At 40.5% G+C, this 19,225-nt stretch overlaps 1 protein-coding gene across 3 annotated transcripts in view; it reads left to right on the top strand.

Annotated features, from left to right (window-relative positions):
• The window catches only part of LOC120538681, a 41,764-nt gene that overhangs the window by 15,447 nt on the left and 7,092 nt on the right, over nt 1-19,225 (top strand). For 2 of the 3 annotated variants that reach the window (XM_039768072.1, XM_039768073.1), the window contains exons 5-6: nt 3,429-3,732; nt 14,721-15,741. In XM_039768072.1, the coding sequence (XP_039624006.1) occupies nt 3,429-3,732; nt 14,721-15,079 (663 nt within the window). In that variant the 3' untranslated portion in view covers nt 15,080-15,741. Of the gene's footprint in view, nt 1-3,428; nt 3,733-14,720; nt 15,742-19,225 lie in introns of those variants that run through there. The other variant, XM_039768074.1, reaches the window with a different exon arrangement.

Here is a 19,225-nt window from a genome sequence, read left to right as displayed (position 1 = left end):
TTTTACTGGAAGTACTTAGGAGGCATTCCTTTGAGTTACCTGGGTTTAGAGATGATCAATTGTAGAAAATAAGACTCTGGGATTACTAGCATTGTTATTTATAATCTTAGAGAAATAGCAGCGCCTCTCAAGACGGACAGTGTTTTTGTATTCTGTTATTTTATCTTTTAATATTTCATAGTGGATAGTAAGTTTAGTCTTCCTCCATTTACGCTCAGCTCTACGGCATGTTCTCTTTAAATCCGACACTCTTTGGGTCTTCCATGGTATAACAATGCTAGAAGACTTGGCTAACATCATATCTGACGGTGGACCACTTGAGTTTGACAGTCGTCTAGTAACTGTCATTTTATGCAAGGCACCATAAGGCGCCATTTGAAGCCTCTCCATGTCTGTCATTGCCTTTGAAATGAAGTCGGAATTCTTAACCAAAGTATTATACAATACAATACAGTTTATTTTTCTATAGCCCAAAATCACACATGTAGTGGCGCAATGGGCTTTAACAGGCCCTGCCTTGACTCTCTAAGAAGAGAAAGAAAAACTCCCAAAAAAACCTTGTAGCGAAAAATGGTAGAAACATTGGGAAAGGCAGTTCAAAGAGAGACCCCTTTCCAGGTAGGCTGGGCGTGCAGTGGGTGTCAAAAGAAGGGGGTCAATACAATACACAGACCAGAACAAATCCTCAATACAGCATAAAAATAAAAAGTTTAGAAGTACGGAGCAAAATTTAACCATAGAGGATATCTCATAATAAGATTTGGATATTTTTAGAGTCCTGGAGAAACAGTGCTGGGACATCCAATCCGATGAAAGGACGGACCCCTCTACCCCACGATTCCAGTGATCCTCCATCAGGGATGACTTTAATTCATTATAATAATTCATTACATTTATATAGCGCTTTTCTCAGTACTCAAAGCGCTATCCACACAGACTTTACCATAGGCAGGCAAACAACTTGGCAGGTGGGCCGTGGCACCAATTGCCACATTTGAGTACATTATGGGAATGTGTTTTCCTGTTTTCAATGTACAGTGATTTTTTTCAGAAGTAACTTATTTTTTATTATCTTTTGGTGTTTGGTACACTGTATTATTAAAAGAATACACTTTTTAATACAATATTCAAAGGAAAGCTACTGGCAAAAAACACAATGCAGTTGTTAGGTTCCTGCTTCGAGAGAGTGCGGGAGGCAGCAGGCATGGGCATGAGCCATGTCTATATATGTCTGTCTGTGTATGTATGTATGTATGTATGCATGTATGTATGCCTGCCTGCCCCCTTCTTGATTCCTTATTCTTTTGCATGTTTGTCACACAAAATGTTTCTGATCATCAAACACATGTAACCATTAGTCAAATATAACACAAGTAAACACAAAATGCAGTTTTAAATGATGGTTTTATTATTTAGGAGAAAAAAATCAAACCTACATGGCCCTGTGTGAAAAAGTAATTGCCCCCTTGTTAAAAAATCACCTAACTGTGGTGTATCACACCTGAGTTCAATTTGCGTAGCCACCCCCAGGCCTGATTACTGCCACACCTGTTTCAATCAAGAAATCACTTCAATAGGAGCTGCCTGACAGAGAAGTAGACCACAAGCACCTCAAAAGCTAGACATCATGCCAAGATCCAAAGAAATTCAGGAACAAATGAGAACAGAAGTCATTGAGATCTATCAGTCTGGTGAAGGTTATAAAGCCATTTCTAAAGCTTTGGGACTCCAGCGAACCACAGTGAGAGCCATTATCCACAAATGGCAAAAACATGGAACAGTGGTGAACCTTCCCAGGAGTGGCCGGCCGACCAAAATTATCCCAATTGTGCAGAGACGACTCATCCAAGAGGTTACAAAAGACCCCAGGACAACGTCTAAAGAACTGCAGGCCTCACTTGCCTCAATTAAGGTCAGTGTTCACGACTCCACCATAAGAAAGAGACTGGGCAAAAACGGCCTGCATGGCAGATTTCCAAGACGCAAACCACTGTTAAGCAAAAAGAACATTAAGGCTCGTCTCAATTTTGCTAAGAAACATCTCGATGATTGCCAAGACTTTTGGGAAAATACCTTGTGGACTGATGAGGCAAAAGTTGATCTTTTTGGAAGGCAAATGTCCCGTTACATCTGGCGTAAAAGGAACACAGCATTTCAGAAAAGAACATCATACCAACAGTAAAATATGGTGGTGGTAGTGTGATGGTCTGGGGTTGTTTTGCTGCTTCAGGACCTGGAAGGCTTGCTGTGATAGATGGAACCATGAATTCTACTGTCTACCAAAAAATCCTGAAGGAGAATGTCCGGCCATCTGTTCAACTCAAGCTGAAGCGATCTTGGGTGCTGCAACAGGACAATGACCCAAAACACACCAGCAAATCCACCTCTGAATGGCTGAAGAAAAACAAAATGAAGACTTTGGAGTGGCCTAGTCAAAGTCCTGACCTGAATCCAAATGAGATGCTATGGCATGACCTTAAAAAGGCGGTTCATGCTAGAAAACCCTCAAATAAAGCTGAATTACAACAATTCTGCAAAGATGAGTGGGCCAAAATTCCTCCAGAGCGCTGTAAAATACTCATTGCAAGTTATCGCAAACGCTTGATTGCAGTTATTGCTGCTAAGGGTGGCCCAACCAGTTATTAGGTTCAGGGGGCAATTACTTTTTCACACAGGGCCATGTAGGTTTGGATTTTTTTCTCCCTAAATAATAAAAACCATCATTTAAAAACTGCATTTTGTGTTTACTTGTGTTATATTTGACTAATGGTTAAATGTGTTTGATGATCAGAAAGATTTTGTGTGACAAACATGCAAAAGAATAAGAAATCAGGAAGGGGGCAAATAGTTTTTCACACCACTGTATGTATGTATGTATATATATATATGTATATATGTGTATATGTATATATATATGTGTATATGTATATATATATATGTGTATATGTATATATATATATGTGTATATGTATATATATATGTGTATATGTATATATATATGTATATATGTGTATATATGTATGTGTATATATGTATATATGTATGTGTATATATATGTATAAAAAGAGAGAGATAAATAAAATGAGATATATAAACCCACGCAGACACAGGGAGAATGAAAATTACAATCTGTTTAAATTGTTCATCCACCTCCCCGTATGTGAGTGGCAGAGCTGTGAAGTAGTTAGTGCATAGCGCCAGGGCAGGTTGTTGGCGAGCAAAGTGAGCTGGGGGTAGAGGCCCCTGGTACCCCTTAAAAAGAATTTTTTGGGTGGAGTGTTCCTTTAGGAGCTTTTATTCTTGAATTCTGTAAGTAGCTGTTAGACAATAAATAAGTTTCTTTATTATTAACAGCATCATTAAGTCATTAATATTACTATAGAACTTTTAAAAATGTTAACTTACATCCCTTTATCTTTGTTCCTCAGAAAGAAATGGATAAAAATGTAGATGTGGTGCATCAGGCGGTTATACGCAGGCGAAACCCCTCTGTGCAGATGAGCAGGTGTGACCCCCCTAATGAATTTGGTAGCATCCAAACAATACTGACAAAAATTACAGAAAAGCTGGAAGGGATTGATCAACGCATATCCTCTTTGGAAGCCAGAATGATGAAACTAGAAGAGCAGAAAATGGATGCTGCCGAGGACCACGTGTTACCCAATCCATGTAGTAAACAGAAAAGTCCCACAGACCCTTGTTGCCAGATCATCGAAGACAACCTCGGCAGAAGTAAGTATAACCCACAGTTTTTCTCCCTTTTAATGTTGGAAAACTTTTATGGAAAGTCATCCGGTATTGGTCTTTAATTGACGTGTGTGAATTGTAATTTTAACTAAAATTATGAGTTATTTTTGACGCCGATCTTTCTCTGTATACGTGTAGTTCTAATCAGGTTGAAGTTTAGTAAATTTAGTACAGATGTTTAGCACATAAGCAGGATGGTAGTGCAGAACTTTCATTTCTGCCTCACAGTGCCAGGTTCTGAATGGAGTTTACATGTGTTTCTAATATACTGTCATGTGAAAAAGGAAGTACACCCTCTTAAAGTTCTATTTGTTTATGGTTCAGGGCATCATAATAACAACAACATCATTTATTTATATAGCACATTTTCATACAACTAATGTAGCTCAAAGTGCTTTACATGATGAAGAAAGAGGGAAAAAAAGACAAAGTAAGAATTAAAATAGGAGAACACTTATTAACATAGAATAATAGTAAGGGCTGATGGCCAGGAGGACAGAAAAAAAAACTCCAGATAGCTGGAGAAAAAAATAAAATCTGCAGGTGTTCAGAGGCCACGAGACCACCCAGCCCCCTCTAGGCATTCTACCTAACATAAATGACCTCCACGTTCTCATTGTATTCAGGGTTCTCATGGAAGGACTTGATGATGGCGGTCATGTGGACTTCTGGCCTTTAATCCATCAATGTAGGGACATCGGAGTGCTTTGAACATGTGGTGGTGGCGCAGATCGCCACCATAGAAAACCGGAAAAAGAACAGAAGAGAGAGTAGGTGTTAGTATGTATTATGGAGCCACCATGAATAGTAATGATAATTAATTGAATATACAGAGCATCAGGATTAAATTAAAATGAAGTTATGAGAAAGCCATGTTACAATAACGAGATTTTCAGCAGTGTTTTAAAGTGCTCCACTGTATCAGCCTGGCGAATTCCTATTGGCAGGCTATTCCAGAGTTTAGGTGCATAACAGCAGAAGGCCGCCTCACCACTTCTTTTAATTTTAGCTCTTGGAATTCTAAGCAGACACTCATTTGAGGATCTAAGGTTATGTTTTGTAGTAACGTATATATCTATACTAATAAAAGGCAAAGCACTCACTCACTCACCACTAATTCTCCAACTTCCCGTATAGGTAGAAGGCTGAAATTTGGCAGGCTTATTCCTTACAGTTTACTTACAAAAGGTAAGCAGGTTTCATTTCGAAATACTACGCATAACGGTGATAACTTTCGTCAACGTCCGCCATGTTGAACTTTCTTATTTATGGCCTCATCTTCACGAAATTTGGTAGACGGCTTCCCTGCACTAGCCGAAACCGATGTACGTTCTTATTTCGATGGTGTGACGCCACTGTCGGCCGCCATATTGAACTTTCCAATGTCACTAATTCTCCAACTTCCCGTGTAGGTAGAAGGCTGACCCCATCTTTACAAAATTTGGTAGGCGGCTTCCCTGTGCTAACCGAAACCGATGTACGTACTTATTTCGGTGGTATGACGCCACTGTCAGCCGCCATATTGAACTTTCCAACGGTCTTTGTTACTTATGGGCCCATCTTCAAGAAATTTGGTACGCAGGTTCCCAACGCTAACTGAATCCTACTTACATACTGTGGTAAATAGGGGGCGCTCTCGCTCCCTTGAACCCTTGTCCATGACTCCAGACACCAGGCAAAAGTCCCAATAATGACTTTATTCAATTGCCACAGTGCACAAAGCACACTCTCCACCACAATACTCATATAATCAATCACAAATACAATAATCAATCCTCCAGCTCCCAGACGCGTTGCCACCCTTCCACCCAGCTCAGCTCGCCATCTGGGAGCTCCCACAGTCCTTTTATATCTCCTGACCCGGAAGTGTTCTCCATCACCAGTCCATGTGACTCTCAATCACTTCCGGGTCAGGTACAAGTTCTTTTCTTCACCCCGGAAGCACGTCATTCCTCTTATCCACGTGTGCTTCCGGGGCGTAGGGAAAATATCCATTATTCCTCCCTGCAGCGTCCCCTAGTGGACCCATGGCATCCAGCAGGGCTGCGCATAAAAACTACATTGTCCATGATGTCCTGCTGGTCTTCTGGGGACCTCCCTACTGCAAGGAGGGCTCCACCTGGCAGCTTGAGGGTATTGGCAGGGATAAACGGCCAGCCATTCATCACAGTATATATATACGTCCATAGCCTGCAGCTCGGTCACTGTGTGAGGCGGCTTTGGGTTCCCTATCCCAACGCTTCCCACGTTGTTGGCTGCCTGCCTATATAAGGCCGTTCGTCGTTCCGGTCTCTACATTCCCTTCCTTGCTTCGCCACAGGATTCACGTCTCCCTGCTAATAACTACAGCCATTTTATTTAATCCACAGTTTCTCCGCTGTTTTATTGTTCATTTATTACGATTAAAGTTATTATGTAGGTATTTTAGACTTACTTTACATTGTTCAGATACCCATTTCCTTTATCATTCCAACCGTACCCCCATTAACCTGTCTATCGAGGTGATCACCATCGATCAAAGAACTGTCACTTACCGAGTGGTTTCCATGCCCGGAGACGGCACCTACCTTTTCCATTCTCTTTGTTACATATTGCACGGCCATATCAGGCTCACTCTTGATATCCGGAGGAACATTGTGTCTTATGTATTGAATGACTGGGACAGGTTTAAGGTGTGGACTGATGATGGTACAGGAGATAATTATACTACACAGGAGCACTAGAAGAGTGAAATGCTTAAGCCCTTCACCTATGCATCTGCATGTGAGTTGATGGCTGCCGCTGAATTGTTCAGTTGTCGCTTTCAAGTGTACCGAAATGGCCAAATATTTTACACCTTTGGACAACTGCCAATGCCTCTTAAACATGTATGTGTGTGTGTATATGTATATGTGTGTGTGTTTCTTTATATATATATATATATATATATATATATATATATATATATATATATATATATATATATATATATATATATATATATATATATATATATATATATATATATATATATATATATATATATATATATATATATATATATATATACACACACACATACATAAATAGCAAAATACCCGCGCTTTGCAGCGGAGAAGTAGTGTGTTAAAGAAGTTATGAAAAAGAAAAGGAAACATTTTAATAATAACGTAACATGATTGACAATGTAATTGTTTTGTCATTGTCATGAGTGTTGCTGGCATATATATATATATATATATATATATATATATATATATATATACACACACACACTGCTCACAAAAATTAAAGGAACACTTTTTTTTATTGGGCCTGGCCTGAAATCAATTAAACCTGTCTGATAATTTTCTGGTTGGTTAAGCAGCTGAGGTCATTGTTAATCACTTTCAGCTGTATTGGTGTTCATGGACTTAACGACAGGTGCACTAAAGTGGCAACAATTAGAAAACCCTCAAAACAGGACTGGTTTTACATGTGGAGGTCATTTCAAGTTTCTCCCTCTTGATCTTTTTTGGCTGGTTTTCCACTCATGCTAGTTTTGGCTTAAGTAATCATTTCTACTGGTGGTATGAGGTGATTCCTTAACCCTACAGAAGTTGCACAGGTTGTCCAACTTCTCCAGGATGGCACATCCACACGTGCTGCAGCAAGAAGGTTTAATGTGTCTCCCAGCACAATCTCCAGAACATGGAGGAGATTTCAGGAGACTGGCTGTTATTCTCGGAGAGCTGAACAGGGCCATAGAAGGTCCTCAACCCATCAGCAGGATCAATACCTGCTCCTTTGTGCAAGGCGGAACAGGCTGAGCACTGCTCGTGCCCTACAGAATGACCTCCAGAGGGCCACTGGTGTGAATGTCTCTACCCAAACAATCAGGAACAGACTTCATGAAGATGGCCTGTGGGCCCGACGTCCTGTAGTGGGCCCTGTGCTCACTGCCCAGCACCGTGGAGCTAGACTGGCATTTGCTCAAGAACACCAGAATTGGCAAGTCCGCCACTGGCTCCTGTACTTTTTACGGACGAGAGCAGGTTCACCCTGAGCAGCTGTGATAGACGTGAAAGAGTCTGGAGAAGACAAGGAGAACGATATGCTGCCTGCAACGTCCTTCAACATGACAGGTTTGGTGGTGGGTCGGTGATGGTCTGGGGAGGCATATCCATGGAGGGACGCACAGACATCTACTGCGTAGGAAATGGTGCTCTGACTGCCATAAGGTATCGAGATGAAATCCTTGAACCCATTGTCAGACCCTACGCTGGTGCAGTAGGTCCTGGTTTCCTCCTAATGCACGACAATGCCCGGCCTCATGTGGCAAGAGTATGCAGGCAGTACCTGGAGGATGAAGGAATTGAAACAATTGAATGGCCTTCAGGATCCCCTGACTTAAACCCAATAGAACATCTGTGGGACATTATGTTTCGGTCCATTAGGCGCTGCCAGGTTGTACAACAGCTCAGGGATGCCCTCATACAGATCTGGGAGGAAAGGCCACAAGACACCATCCGTCGTCTCATTAGGAGCATGCCCCGACGTTGTCAAGCATGCATACAAGCTCGTCGGGGCCACACAAGATACCGAAAAGCATTTTGAGTAGCGGAAATTAAGTTTTTGAAAAAATGGACTAGCCTGCCACATCTTCATTTCACTCTGATTTTAGGGTGTCTACACAATTGAGCCCTCTGTAGGCAGAAAACTTTTATTTCCATTAAAAGACTTGGCATCCTTTTGTTCTTAGGACATTGCCCTGTCGTTATTTGTATAGATATCCAACTTCATATTGAGATCTGATGTATCTAATGTGTTTCTTTAAAGTGTTCCTTTAATTTTTGTGAGCAGTATATATATATATATATATATACACTAATAAAAGGCAAAGCCCTCACTGACTCATCACTAATTCTCCAACTTCCCGTGTAGGTAGAAGGCTGAAATTTGGCAGGCTCATTCCTTACAGCTTCCTTACAAAAGTTGGGCATGTTTCATTTCGAAATTCTACGCATAATCGTCATAACTGGAAGGTATTTTTCTCCATTTACTGTAATGGAGTTCAGCCAGTTCCGTGGGGGGGCGGAGTTTCATGTGACATCATCACGCCTCCCACGTAATCACGTGAACTGACTGTCGACGCACTACGTAGAAAACCAGGAAGAGCTCCAAAACGCGCTGAAGAAAACATGCATTATAAAAACATGCATTATATAATTGAGAAGGCAGCGAAACAATAAGAAGCGAGCGAGTGACATATACTACCATATTCATGAGTGCTGCTACTTCGGAAAGAAAGGTGTAAACCTAAACTTTAAATTAATAGACAGGGTGCCGCTGGTGTTTTTCGTGCCCACGGGTAATGCGGGATACAAGTTTAATGAGAGGACGCAGGATATAAACAAGAGTTTTGATCACTTTGTAACTAAGTTAAAATTGCAGGTGAAGGGGTGTGCTTATGCAAATTCCGAGAGACTGTGTTTGTGGGGGATTGACAGTTAATGCGGTTGAGGAGTCACGTCATCATATCCCCTCCCATTTACCTCATTTCGCTCTGAGCTGAGCTCCGCGGCTAACGGCGTCTTCCGAAGCAACTTCATCACACTCCCACCAAATACAGAAATCCACTAGTTAATATACACACTGTCTCTAGAGTTTCTCCACACTCAATGTATTCCTCGCGCCCCCTTTATACCCTCTAATCTCCCATTTCAATTCAGATACCTCCAATTTCCTGTAAGGCTCAGCTGCGCGATGACAAGTAATAAGTCTCAAGGACAGACCCTACAAAACGATGCCATTGATTTCAGGCAAGATTGCTTTTCTCCTGGACAACTATACTTGCATTCTCAAAAGTTTATATGTATGTATATGTATATGTATATATATGTATATGTGTGTATATATATGTATATGTATATATATGTGTATATATATATATGTGTATATATATATATGTGTATATATATATGTGTATATATATGTGTGTGTATATGTATGTATATATGTATATGTGTGTGTATATGTATGTATATATGTGTGTGTGTGTGTGTGTGTGTATATATGTGTATCAGGGAGTTGGATTTAGTCTTTAAATTTCTATGGTGAAGAAAAATTTATGCAATGATGATTAAATTTAACTTTCATTCCTACTAAACATATTTCTGTCGACAAAATAAAAATTACTTATATTTAAAATTTAAACAGAACTTCAACAAATACTCATGCAGCACTAAGTGCACGTAAGATAAGGAGTCATCCGTTTTAACAAGCAGCGTATTGCACTGATACAAAATAGCCTGTCCATTTAATTATTTAGGAATGGATAGATAAATTAAGATTTTGTACAAATAATGTTTTTAATTTTTATTCCTCAATGGATTCTGGCACCCCCAGCAACAAAATATATATATATACACACACACACACACACACTGCTCACAAAAATTAAAGGAACACTTTAAAGAAACACATTAGATACATCAGATCTCAATATGAAGTTGGATATCTATACAAATAACGACAGGGCAATGTCCTAGGAACAAAAGGATGCCAAGTCTTTTAATGGAAATAAAAGTTTTCTGCCTACAGAGGACTCAATTGTGTAGACACCCTAAAATCAGAGTGAAATTAAGATGTGGCAGGCTAGTCCATTTTTTCAAAAACGTAATTTCCGCTACTCAAAATGCTTTTCAGTATCTTGTGTGGCCCCCACGAGCTTGTATGCATGCTTGACAACGTCGGGGCATGCTCCTAATGAGACGACGGATGGTGTCTTGTGGCATTTCCTCCCAGATCTGTATGAGGGCATCCCTGAGCTGTTGTACAAGCTGAGGAGCAACCTGGCGGTGCCTAATGGACCGAAACATAATGTCCCACAGATGTTCTATTGGGTTTTAGTCAGGGGATCGTGAAGCCCATTCAATTGTTTCAATTCCTTCATCCTCCAGGTACTGCCTGCATACTCTTGCCACATGAGGCCGGGCATTGTCGTGCATTAGGAGGAAACCAGGACCTATACACACACACAGTAATCCCTCCTCGATCGCGGGGGTTGCGTTCCAGACCCCCGCGATAGGTGAAAATCCACAAAGTAGAAACCATATGTTTGTATGGTTTATTTTTATATATTTTAAGCCCTTATAAACTCTCCCACACTGTTTATAAATATTCCCTTCAGAGTTATACAGCATAATCCCTTTGTATTCTCTTAGATATTAGGTAAGATTCATTGAAATTATGTATGTAAACACACTGTTTATATACAGTAAAACCTAAATATTATTTTAAAGATATCGAGTGTCTCTGATATCACATATGTTTCAGCCATTACGATAGACAGGCCACCAGCAATAAATACGTACAATGCAAGGAAAATAGTATACAGTAAATGTGTGTGTACAGTGACACTAAACGTACGTACATGTACTAAGTACTGTAAGTAGAAAATTATGGTTACTCACCAACAATGACACGATGACTTATCCGATAACAATGAGTTTAATTTTACTGCACAACAAAGGAGAGCATTACAGCTCTTCCAAAGGAGCCACTTCAGGCGATTGTGTAGCACCGCCGTTATTCTTCTTCAATCCAAATCCCTAAAGCAGATTCTATCCAGACTACTGCCTTATTACATCCACTTACAACTCGTTTTGCACCCTGGTTAAAAGGACACTGCAGCCGTAGATCTTATATTCCTTTCCTACTTTTTCAATAAAATGAATCGTAGCCTTCAACAAATCCAAAACGTTTACCTTTTCGGCAGTCGTTAACATATTCCGTTTGCTCTTGGGCACGGCTCCTGAAGCAGTAGCAGATCATTTTGGAGCCATAATGAAGGGCTTGACTATGCACAAAAATAAACACAAAAGAGCACAACTCTTTACACAGCGAAACACGTTGATGCTGAATGAGCGAGACGAGACTTCCTGGTTAACACTGCATTCAGCAAGCAGGAACTTAATTGCGTGCTCTGATTGGTTAGCTTCTCAGTCATCCACCAATAGCGTCCCTTGTATGAAATCAACTGGTCAAACCAACTGAGGAAGCATGTACAGGAAGTAAAAAGATGCATTGTCCGCAGAACCCGCGAAGCAGCGGAAAATTCTCGTTATATATTTAGTTATGCTTTCATATAAAATCCGCGACAGAGTGAAGCCACGAAAGTCGAAGCGCAATATAGCGAGGGATTACTATAATATGTGTGTGTGTGTGTATAAATATAAGCTGGAGCAAGATTATTTACGGCCTTGTAAACCATAAGCAGTATTTTTAAAGTCAATTCCGAATGACACAGGTAACCAATGTAATGACATCAAAACTGAAGAAATGTGTTTGGATTTTCTTTTCCTAGTTAGGATTCTAGCAGCTCCATTCTGCACTCGTTGCAATCGATTTATGTCTTTTTTTTTTTTTTTTGGGTGGTCCTGAGAGGAATGCGTTGCAGCAGACAAGTCGACTGAAAACAAAAGTGTGAACTAATTTCTCAGCATCTTTCAATGATATAAGAGGTCTAACTTTTGCTATATTTCTTAAGTGAAAAAATGCTGTCTTAGTGATCTGATTTATATATGATTTAAAATTTTGGTCAGAGTCAATAGTTACCCCTAAATTCTTTACCTCTATTGCCACTTGAGTTGTTTTAAACATTCTTATAGTCCATAAAGGTCTTACATTCTTCACAGGGTCTTCTGTTAGTATCAGAGGTCAGCCTTTCCTATAAATGATAAAAGTTAGACCCTTAATTCTGTGCACACAGCCCAACTCCTTTTCTGCATAAATCAGGAACAAATCATATAGCTCTCTGCAGTATGATCAACTCAAAACACAGTCCTTGATATCTGTGAGTTAAATAATAATGTTTTCTCTTCCTCACAGTCTTTAAAAAAAACAAGTAGTTCAGTGCCTTCTTTTAACTGGTGACTCCCCTGCTTCTCCCTGTCCAGGCTTCACAACAGGGGAGCCACTACCGTTCTGGCGGCGTCCCGATCCCTGGCTTCGGTTCCGCTCCCTCCAGACCATTCAGTGGGAATTCCTCACACGGCCAAGGCTCTCACGTGGAGGACACCACATCCCAAATCCTGACTGCCGCTGCCATCCGATGCCCCATGCGGAGTCACCCGTCTCCTTCTATGGTCACTCCCGCTACATGCTTGTTCAGAGGGAGCGACAACAACTACTACGCCCTGGGTGTTGGCCTAACGCCCAGGCTGTCTGCTCAGCTGCCTACGAGCGCTCGCTCACCCACTTCCTGCTGCACCGACCTGCTCGCTCTCTCGCTCCCTGTAACCTCCGTCCTCCTTTTCATTTCCGATCTATGTTTCTCCCCCCTTAACCGACTCGTGCTTCTTTTACCTAGCGAGGCGCCATAGCAGCTGCAGCATATTAGCCACGGGATCAGTCATGGATGTGGGCAGTTCCTCACCTGTGCACTTGGTGAGAAATGCCCACACCGCAGGTCGCCCCACGGCTTGCTACAGCCCAACGCCCCCTCGCTAAGCCGCCGCTTGAGCGGTGATTATTTAAAACAAATGGCCTTTGCTCAGCGAGCTGTAGACCCTTAACGCCACAGTCTTCCAAAGGAGGCCCATTTGTAATATCCTGCAATTCCTTTTTTCGGTTTTTGCTAACCTAAACTTTAAATTTAAATCTCTGCCGGCATACTCCTTACCTTTTCACCATTGTAGGTCATTTATTGCATTTCAGCTGACTGATATTTAAAGAAAGACTGAAGTGTTCAAAATCTTTTGACTAGTAGTGTAGATTCATATAGAAATACTTGATGGAGGTTGTTTGGTTTTTTTTGCCTTTTGCAACTTAAGAATAAAGATCTTACCACAAACCAATATTTGATTGAAGGAGATGGAAGAGCATGGCAATATTTATTTTAATAGCAGGTTAGAAAGGGCGAGTCATTGTAATAGAATCAACAAATGAAGAGGGGTTTCTTTTTTGGCACTTTAGAAATGTCCTCCACTGATGTTGAAATATTAATGCAGCACATCAAGAAAAGACTTGTGAGAAATCCAGTTTAAGAGGCAAATCTGGAGGTCTAATCTGGGCCAACAGATTTTCTAGCCAGTTAGGGCTTCATTATAATTAACGTATATACTCACGTATAAGTAGAGTCTTGAAACCTGAAAAATCAATCATAAAATCTGACCTCAACTTCTACGCCTGTTCAGAAATACGACACTTAACTTTTTTTCTTCTTGCCTCCTCCAATCTCGCAGCAGTTTCTCAAATGCATCGAATTTTGTTGCAGCGGCACAGTTACCAATTTCTTTTGCCACTTCAATGTCTTTTAATTTAAAACCAGCTTCATATTTTCTTCTGATTTGAATGCTCCATCATAGATAAGGGATACTCTTACGATAAAGATGTATATGGGTGTGAGATACAAAAACACAAAACGGTTCGGGTATTACCGTGTGGTCACGTAAGCACAATACGTAGAGACAAAAGGCCGTGTGCTCCATGGTTACTCTGAGGTGGGCATTAGCATATCATAATCTCTTGGACCAATAGCATGAGTTTTTCACATTCGACTTATACGACCAACATTATAAACTACCGGAAATTATATGGTAAAATCGAGCCCTGACTTATCCACGTGAGAACTTAAACGCGAGTATATACGGTAAGTAGGTTAAGAATATGGGGAATATCTAAATTGGCATTGCCCAGAAACGGGATACCATTGGCATGTAGGGAGATTTTTGGGCTGCAGATTCTTTCCATTCTTGTTTTATTTTGCCTAACCTCAGATCTAGCAATTCCATTACAGTCATGTTTTTTTGAGATTGTCTGGACTGTGTTTTTCAGTTTTATGACTGTACAGTATATCTGAGTATATAAGCAGTCCTCCAGACACAGTCTGTCCACCTCCATTCTGTCCACATAATTTATCCATTCTGCATAAGAACCGATTATAAAAATGGACCTAAAATAACAAAGGCTGCTTCGACATGTGAGAATGTTCATTTTGTGTCTTGATGCAGGAACACCAGAGCCCACTTTCCAAGTCACGGAAGATATGGCCGAGTTTGGCATTGATCATTTGGAAGTCGGCAGTTTGGTTTCAAACATGGACTCGTCTAAAATGAACGGTGAAGATATTCTGCCTATTAATGGGCACATTAAGCATGACCTGGATTCACCTGCAGTGTCAGTGGACCTTATGGGTCAGAGCCTTGTCAGCACTAAGGAGGAGGAGGAGGCAGCAGCTATAAAAGCTGAGTCGTCTACAGGAGATTTTTCTTCCACTGTTCCAGAGAATATTTTTACGGTGGGGTGTGCAGTTAAGGGTACATTTGCAATGTGCAAAGTTAGCCTGCCTCGTCTGGAGATTAACGAGTAGCAGTGTGAGTCTACACATAGTGAGACTAGAGAAGATAAAAATAGGGGAATCAATGGAAATTTTCGAGAACTTGGATGTTTTATACAAGCCAAAACTGTGTGGGAATGTCATCTGTTAAACCACCAGTCGACAAACAAATGTTTACATCGTGCACAGTGGGGAGACTTGGCCATGACACCAAAAATACCAGCAGCAAATTCACAGAATGGAAAAACTGTACCAGTGCAAAAAATCTTGTATAGCACCAGGTGCCTGATGTTAGAGGAAAACCACATTAGTGTTTAAAGTGTGAACAACTTTAGCAACACCAGATAGTTCATACAAAAGAAACAGAATTCAAAAGAAGTTAAGAGACAAGGTGAAGGAACAATCAGTGATGAAACGGGAGACACACTTTGAATTGGTTTACATTTGTATTTTAAGGTTGCACAACTGTTTAAGTGCGCTTTGATGTTCACTGTTAGCCCCTCACAAGTCAGATTTTGGGAATATGGTCAAGTAAGTCTGTTAGCTGTAAGCTTCATAGAATTGTATGTTCTGAATCCTGTTGTGTTTTAACTTCACTTGAGGAAATATCTCCTACTGTACTAGCTGTTCTTTCCCTTTTTAAAGACTTCTGTTTGGCCTGTTAATGTTTAATAAAATGAATATTTTTTTCTTGAGGTTTTGATCCCTCGCTATATCGCACTTCGACTTTCGCGGCTTCACTCCATCGCAGATTTTAAATGTAAGCATATCTAAATATATATCACGGATTTTTCGCTGGGAGCCTGACGGAGGGGGTGTGAGCAGAGTGGCTGTTTGCAGAGTGGCTGTTTGCAGAGTGGCTGTTTGCACAGAGGCTGTTTGCACAGAGGCTGTTTGCACAGAGGATACGGACACTCCTCTAAAAAATGGCGCTTTATCGCGGTGATTCGGTATACTTAAAAGCCCAAAAGCACGTATTGATTTTTTGATTGTTTGCTTTTCACTCGCGCTGCTCTCTCTCTCTCTCTCTCTCTCTCTCTCTCTCTCTCTCTCTCTCTCTCTCTCTCTCTCTGACGTTCTCTGCTCCCGACGCACATTCTTTGAAGAGGAAGATATGTTTGCATTTTTTTAATTGTGAGAAAGAACTGTCATCTCTCTCTTGTCATGGAGCACAGTTTAAACTTTTAACTAAAGGGTGTCTAGAGGGCTCTAATAATGTTAACAGTGTGGGAGACTTTATAAGGGCTTAAAATATATAAAAATAACCACACAGACATATGGTTTCTACTTTGCCGATTTTCACCTATCGCGGGGGTTGCATTCCAGATTGAGGAGGGATTACTGTATATATTTTTCACATTTACTTGGCAAGTTAGGGAACTGTGGTAGAAATTTAACATCTTATTAAAGAAAGAAAAATCATGTAATAGGACAAATCAGTAATCAGGCAGGAGAAAAGCTGTTCCTGGTATCTTTTAATTACTCCTCGGCAAAATGCCTTCATAAGCAGTCTGTTACAGCCTGGTCAGAGAAACGAAGAATGGAAGTTCATGTTATAAACTATTGAATTTAAATATGGTGTCAAATCAATGTATATACAGTGGTGTGAAAAACTATTTGTCCTGATTTCTTATTCTTTTGCATGTTTGTCACACAAAATGTTTCTGATCATCAAACACATTTAACCATTAGTCAAATATAAACACAAGTAAACGCAAAATGCAGTTTTTAAATGATAGTTTTTATTATTTAGGTAGAAAAAAAATCCAAACCTACATGGCACTGTGTGAAAAAGTAATTGCCCCCTGAACCTAATAACTGGTTGGGCCACCCTTAGCAGCAATAACTGCAATCAAGCATTTGCGATAACTTGCAATGAGTATTTTACAGCGCTCTGGAGGAATTTTGGCCCACTCATCTTTGCAGAATTGTTGTAATTCAGCTTTATTTGAGGGTTTTCTAGCATGAAGCCTTTTAAGGTCATGCCATAGCATCTCAATTGGATTCAGGTCAGGACTTTGACTAGGCCACTCCAAAGTCTTCATTTTGTTTTTCTTCAGCCATTCAGAGGTGGATTTGCTGGTGTGTTTTGGGTCATTGTCCTGTTGCAGCACCCAAGATCGCTTCAGCTTGAGTTGACGAACAGATGACCGGACATTCTCCTTCAGGATTTTTTGGTAGACAGTAGAATTCATGGTTCCATCTATCACAGCAAGCCTTCCAGGTCCTGAAGCAGCAAAACCCCAGACCATCACACTACCACCACCATATTTTACTGTTGGTATGATGTTCTTTTTCTGAAATGCTGTGTTCCTTTTACGCCAGATGTAACGGGACATTTGCCTTCCAAAAAGTTCAACTTTTGTCTCATCAGTCCACAAGGTATTTTCCCAAAAGTCTTGGCAATCATTGAGATGTTTCTTAGCAAAATTGCTTAACAGTGGTGTGCGTCTTGGAAATCTTCCATGCAGGCCGTTTTTGCCCAGTCTCTTTCTTATGGTGGAGTCGTGAACACTGACCTTAATTGAGGCAAGTGAGGCCTGCAGTTCTTTAGACGTTGTCTTGGGGTCTTTTGTGACCTCTCAGATGAGTCGTCTCTGCGCTCTTGGGGTAATTTTGGTCGACCGGCCACTCCTGGGAAGGTTCACCACTGTTCCATGTTTTCGCCATTTGTGGATAATGGCTCTCACTGTGGTTCACTGGAGTCCCAAAGCTTTAGAAATGGCTTTATAACCTTTACCAGACTGATAGATCTCAATTACTTCTGTTCTCATTTGTTCCTGAATTTCTTTGGATCTTGGCATGATGTCTAGCTTTTGAGGTACTTTTGGTCTACTTCTCTGTGTCAGGCAGCTCCTATTTAAGGGATTTCTTGATTGAAACAGGTGTGGCAGTAATCAGGCCTGGGGGTGGCAACGGAAATTGAACTCAGGTGTGATACACCACAGTTAGGTTATTTTTGAACAAGGGGGCAATTACTTTTTCACACAGGGTCATGTAGGTTTGGATTTTTTCTCCCTAAATAATAAAAACCATCATTTAAAAACTGCATTTTGTGTTTACTTGTGTTATATTTGACTAATGGTTAAATGTGTTTGATGATCAGAAACATTTTGTGTGACAAACCTGCAAAAGAATAAGAAATCAGGAAGGGGGCAAATGGTTTTTCGCACATAGTATTTTACTCGGGTTGGTTTACATCCAAATGACTTCTATAAAATGAAAGTCTATTATTATTATTATTACTAGCCGAAGCCCGCCGTAGCATATGGTGGTGTAAGAATAGGAACGGAAAACGGTGAGAAAGGAATTCAGTATAGCAAAGGCTTAGGAAACCACCGTCGCAGTATAACGAAAATTGCAAGGAGCGTAACCAATGCCAATGTTCAAGAGAGTACCTTCCTGTAGCAGGCTACGGAAAACATAGACATATATAGATAGACTCTGCATTCACTGGGTTGCCCAGTCGACACAATAAGTCGGCACGTCAGCCCTATTGCGAGTGGTAAAAGTACCATTTAAACTAATACAGGTAGACGTGGAAACCGGATTTTCTGATGAAAAAAAAAAACATTTTAAATGGTATCGTTTACATACAACAGATTTTGGCAAATCGTTTACATGCAATTATTTATATCCATTTATACACTAAATGCGTGCGTATCCCATGGTCTTAGAGTTGGTGGGCGGGGCTATGTGAGTTGGCGATCGTGGCTCTCTGTCTTGCGTGCAGTGTAAGGTCAATGTGGTTCAGAGGTGCATGTGGACTTTTGCACAGACGAAAGCGACTGAGGCTGTGTTTGGTGAGTTGTTGCGTGCCTCGAGAGCAACTCTGGTCTCAGGAGGATGGTTACAGTTGGCTTGCTTGGCTCTTTTGTGCGTATCCCATGACGCAGTAGGAGGGTTAGAGTTGGCAGGCGGGGCTCTGTCTTGCATGCCCTCAGTGTCTTGCGTGCCCTTAGTGAATTATATATATACACACAGTGTGTGTGTATGTATGTATGTATATATATATATTATATATATGTATATATGTATGTATATATATATGTATGTATATATGTATATATGTATGTATATATATATATATATATATATATGTGTGTGTGTGTGTGTGTGTGTGTGTGTGTATATATATATATATATATGTATATATATATATATATATATATATATATA

Source organism: Polypterus senegalus, chromosome 11, assembly GCF_016835505.1.
Source record: "Polypterus senegalus isolate Bchr_013 chromosome 11, ASM1683550v1, whole genome shotgun sequence".
NCBI lineage: Eukaryota > Metazoa > Chordata > Cladistia > Polypteriformes > Polypteridae > Polypterus > Polypterus senegalus.
This window is presented reverse-complemented; position numbering and strand designations above follow the sequence as displayed.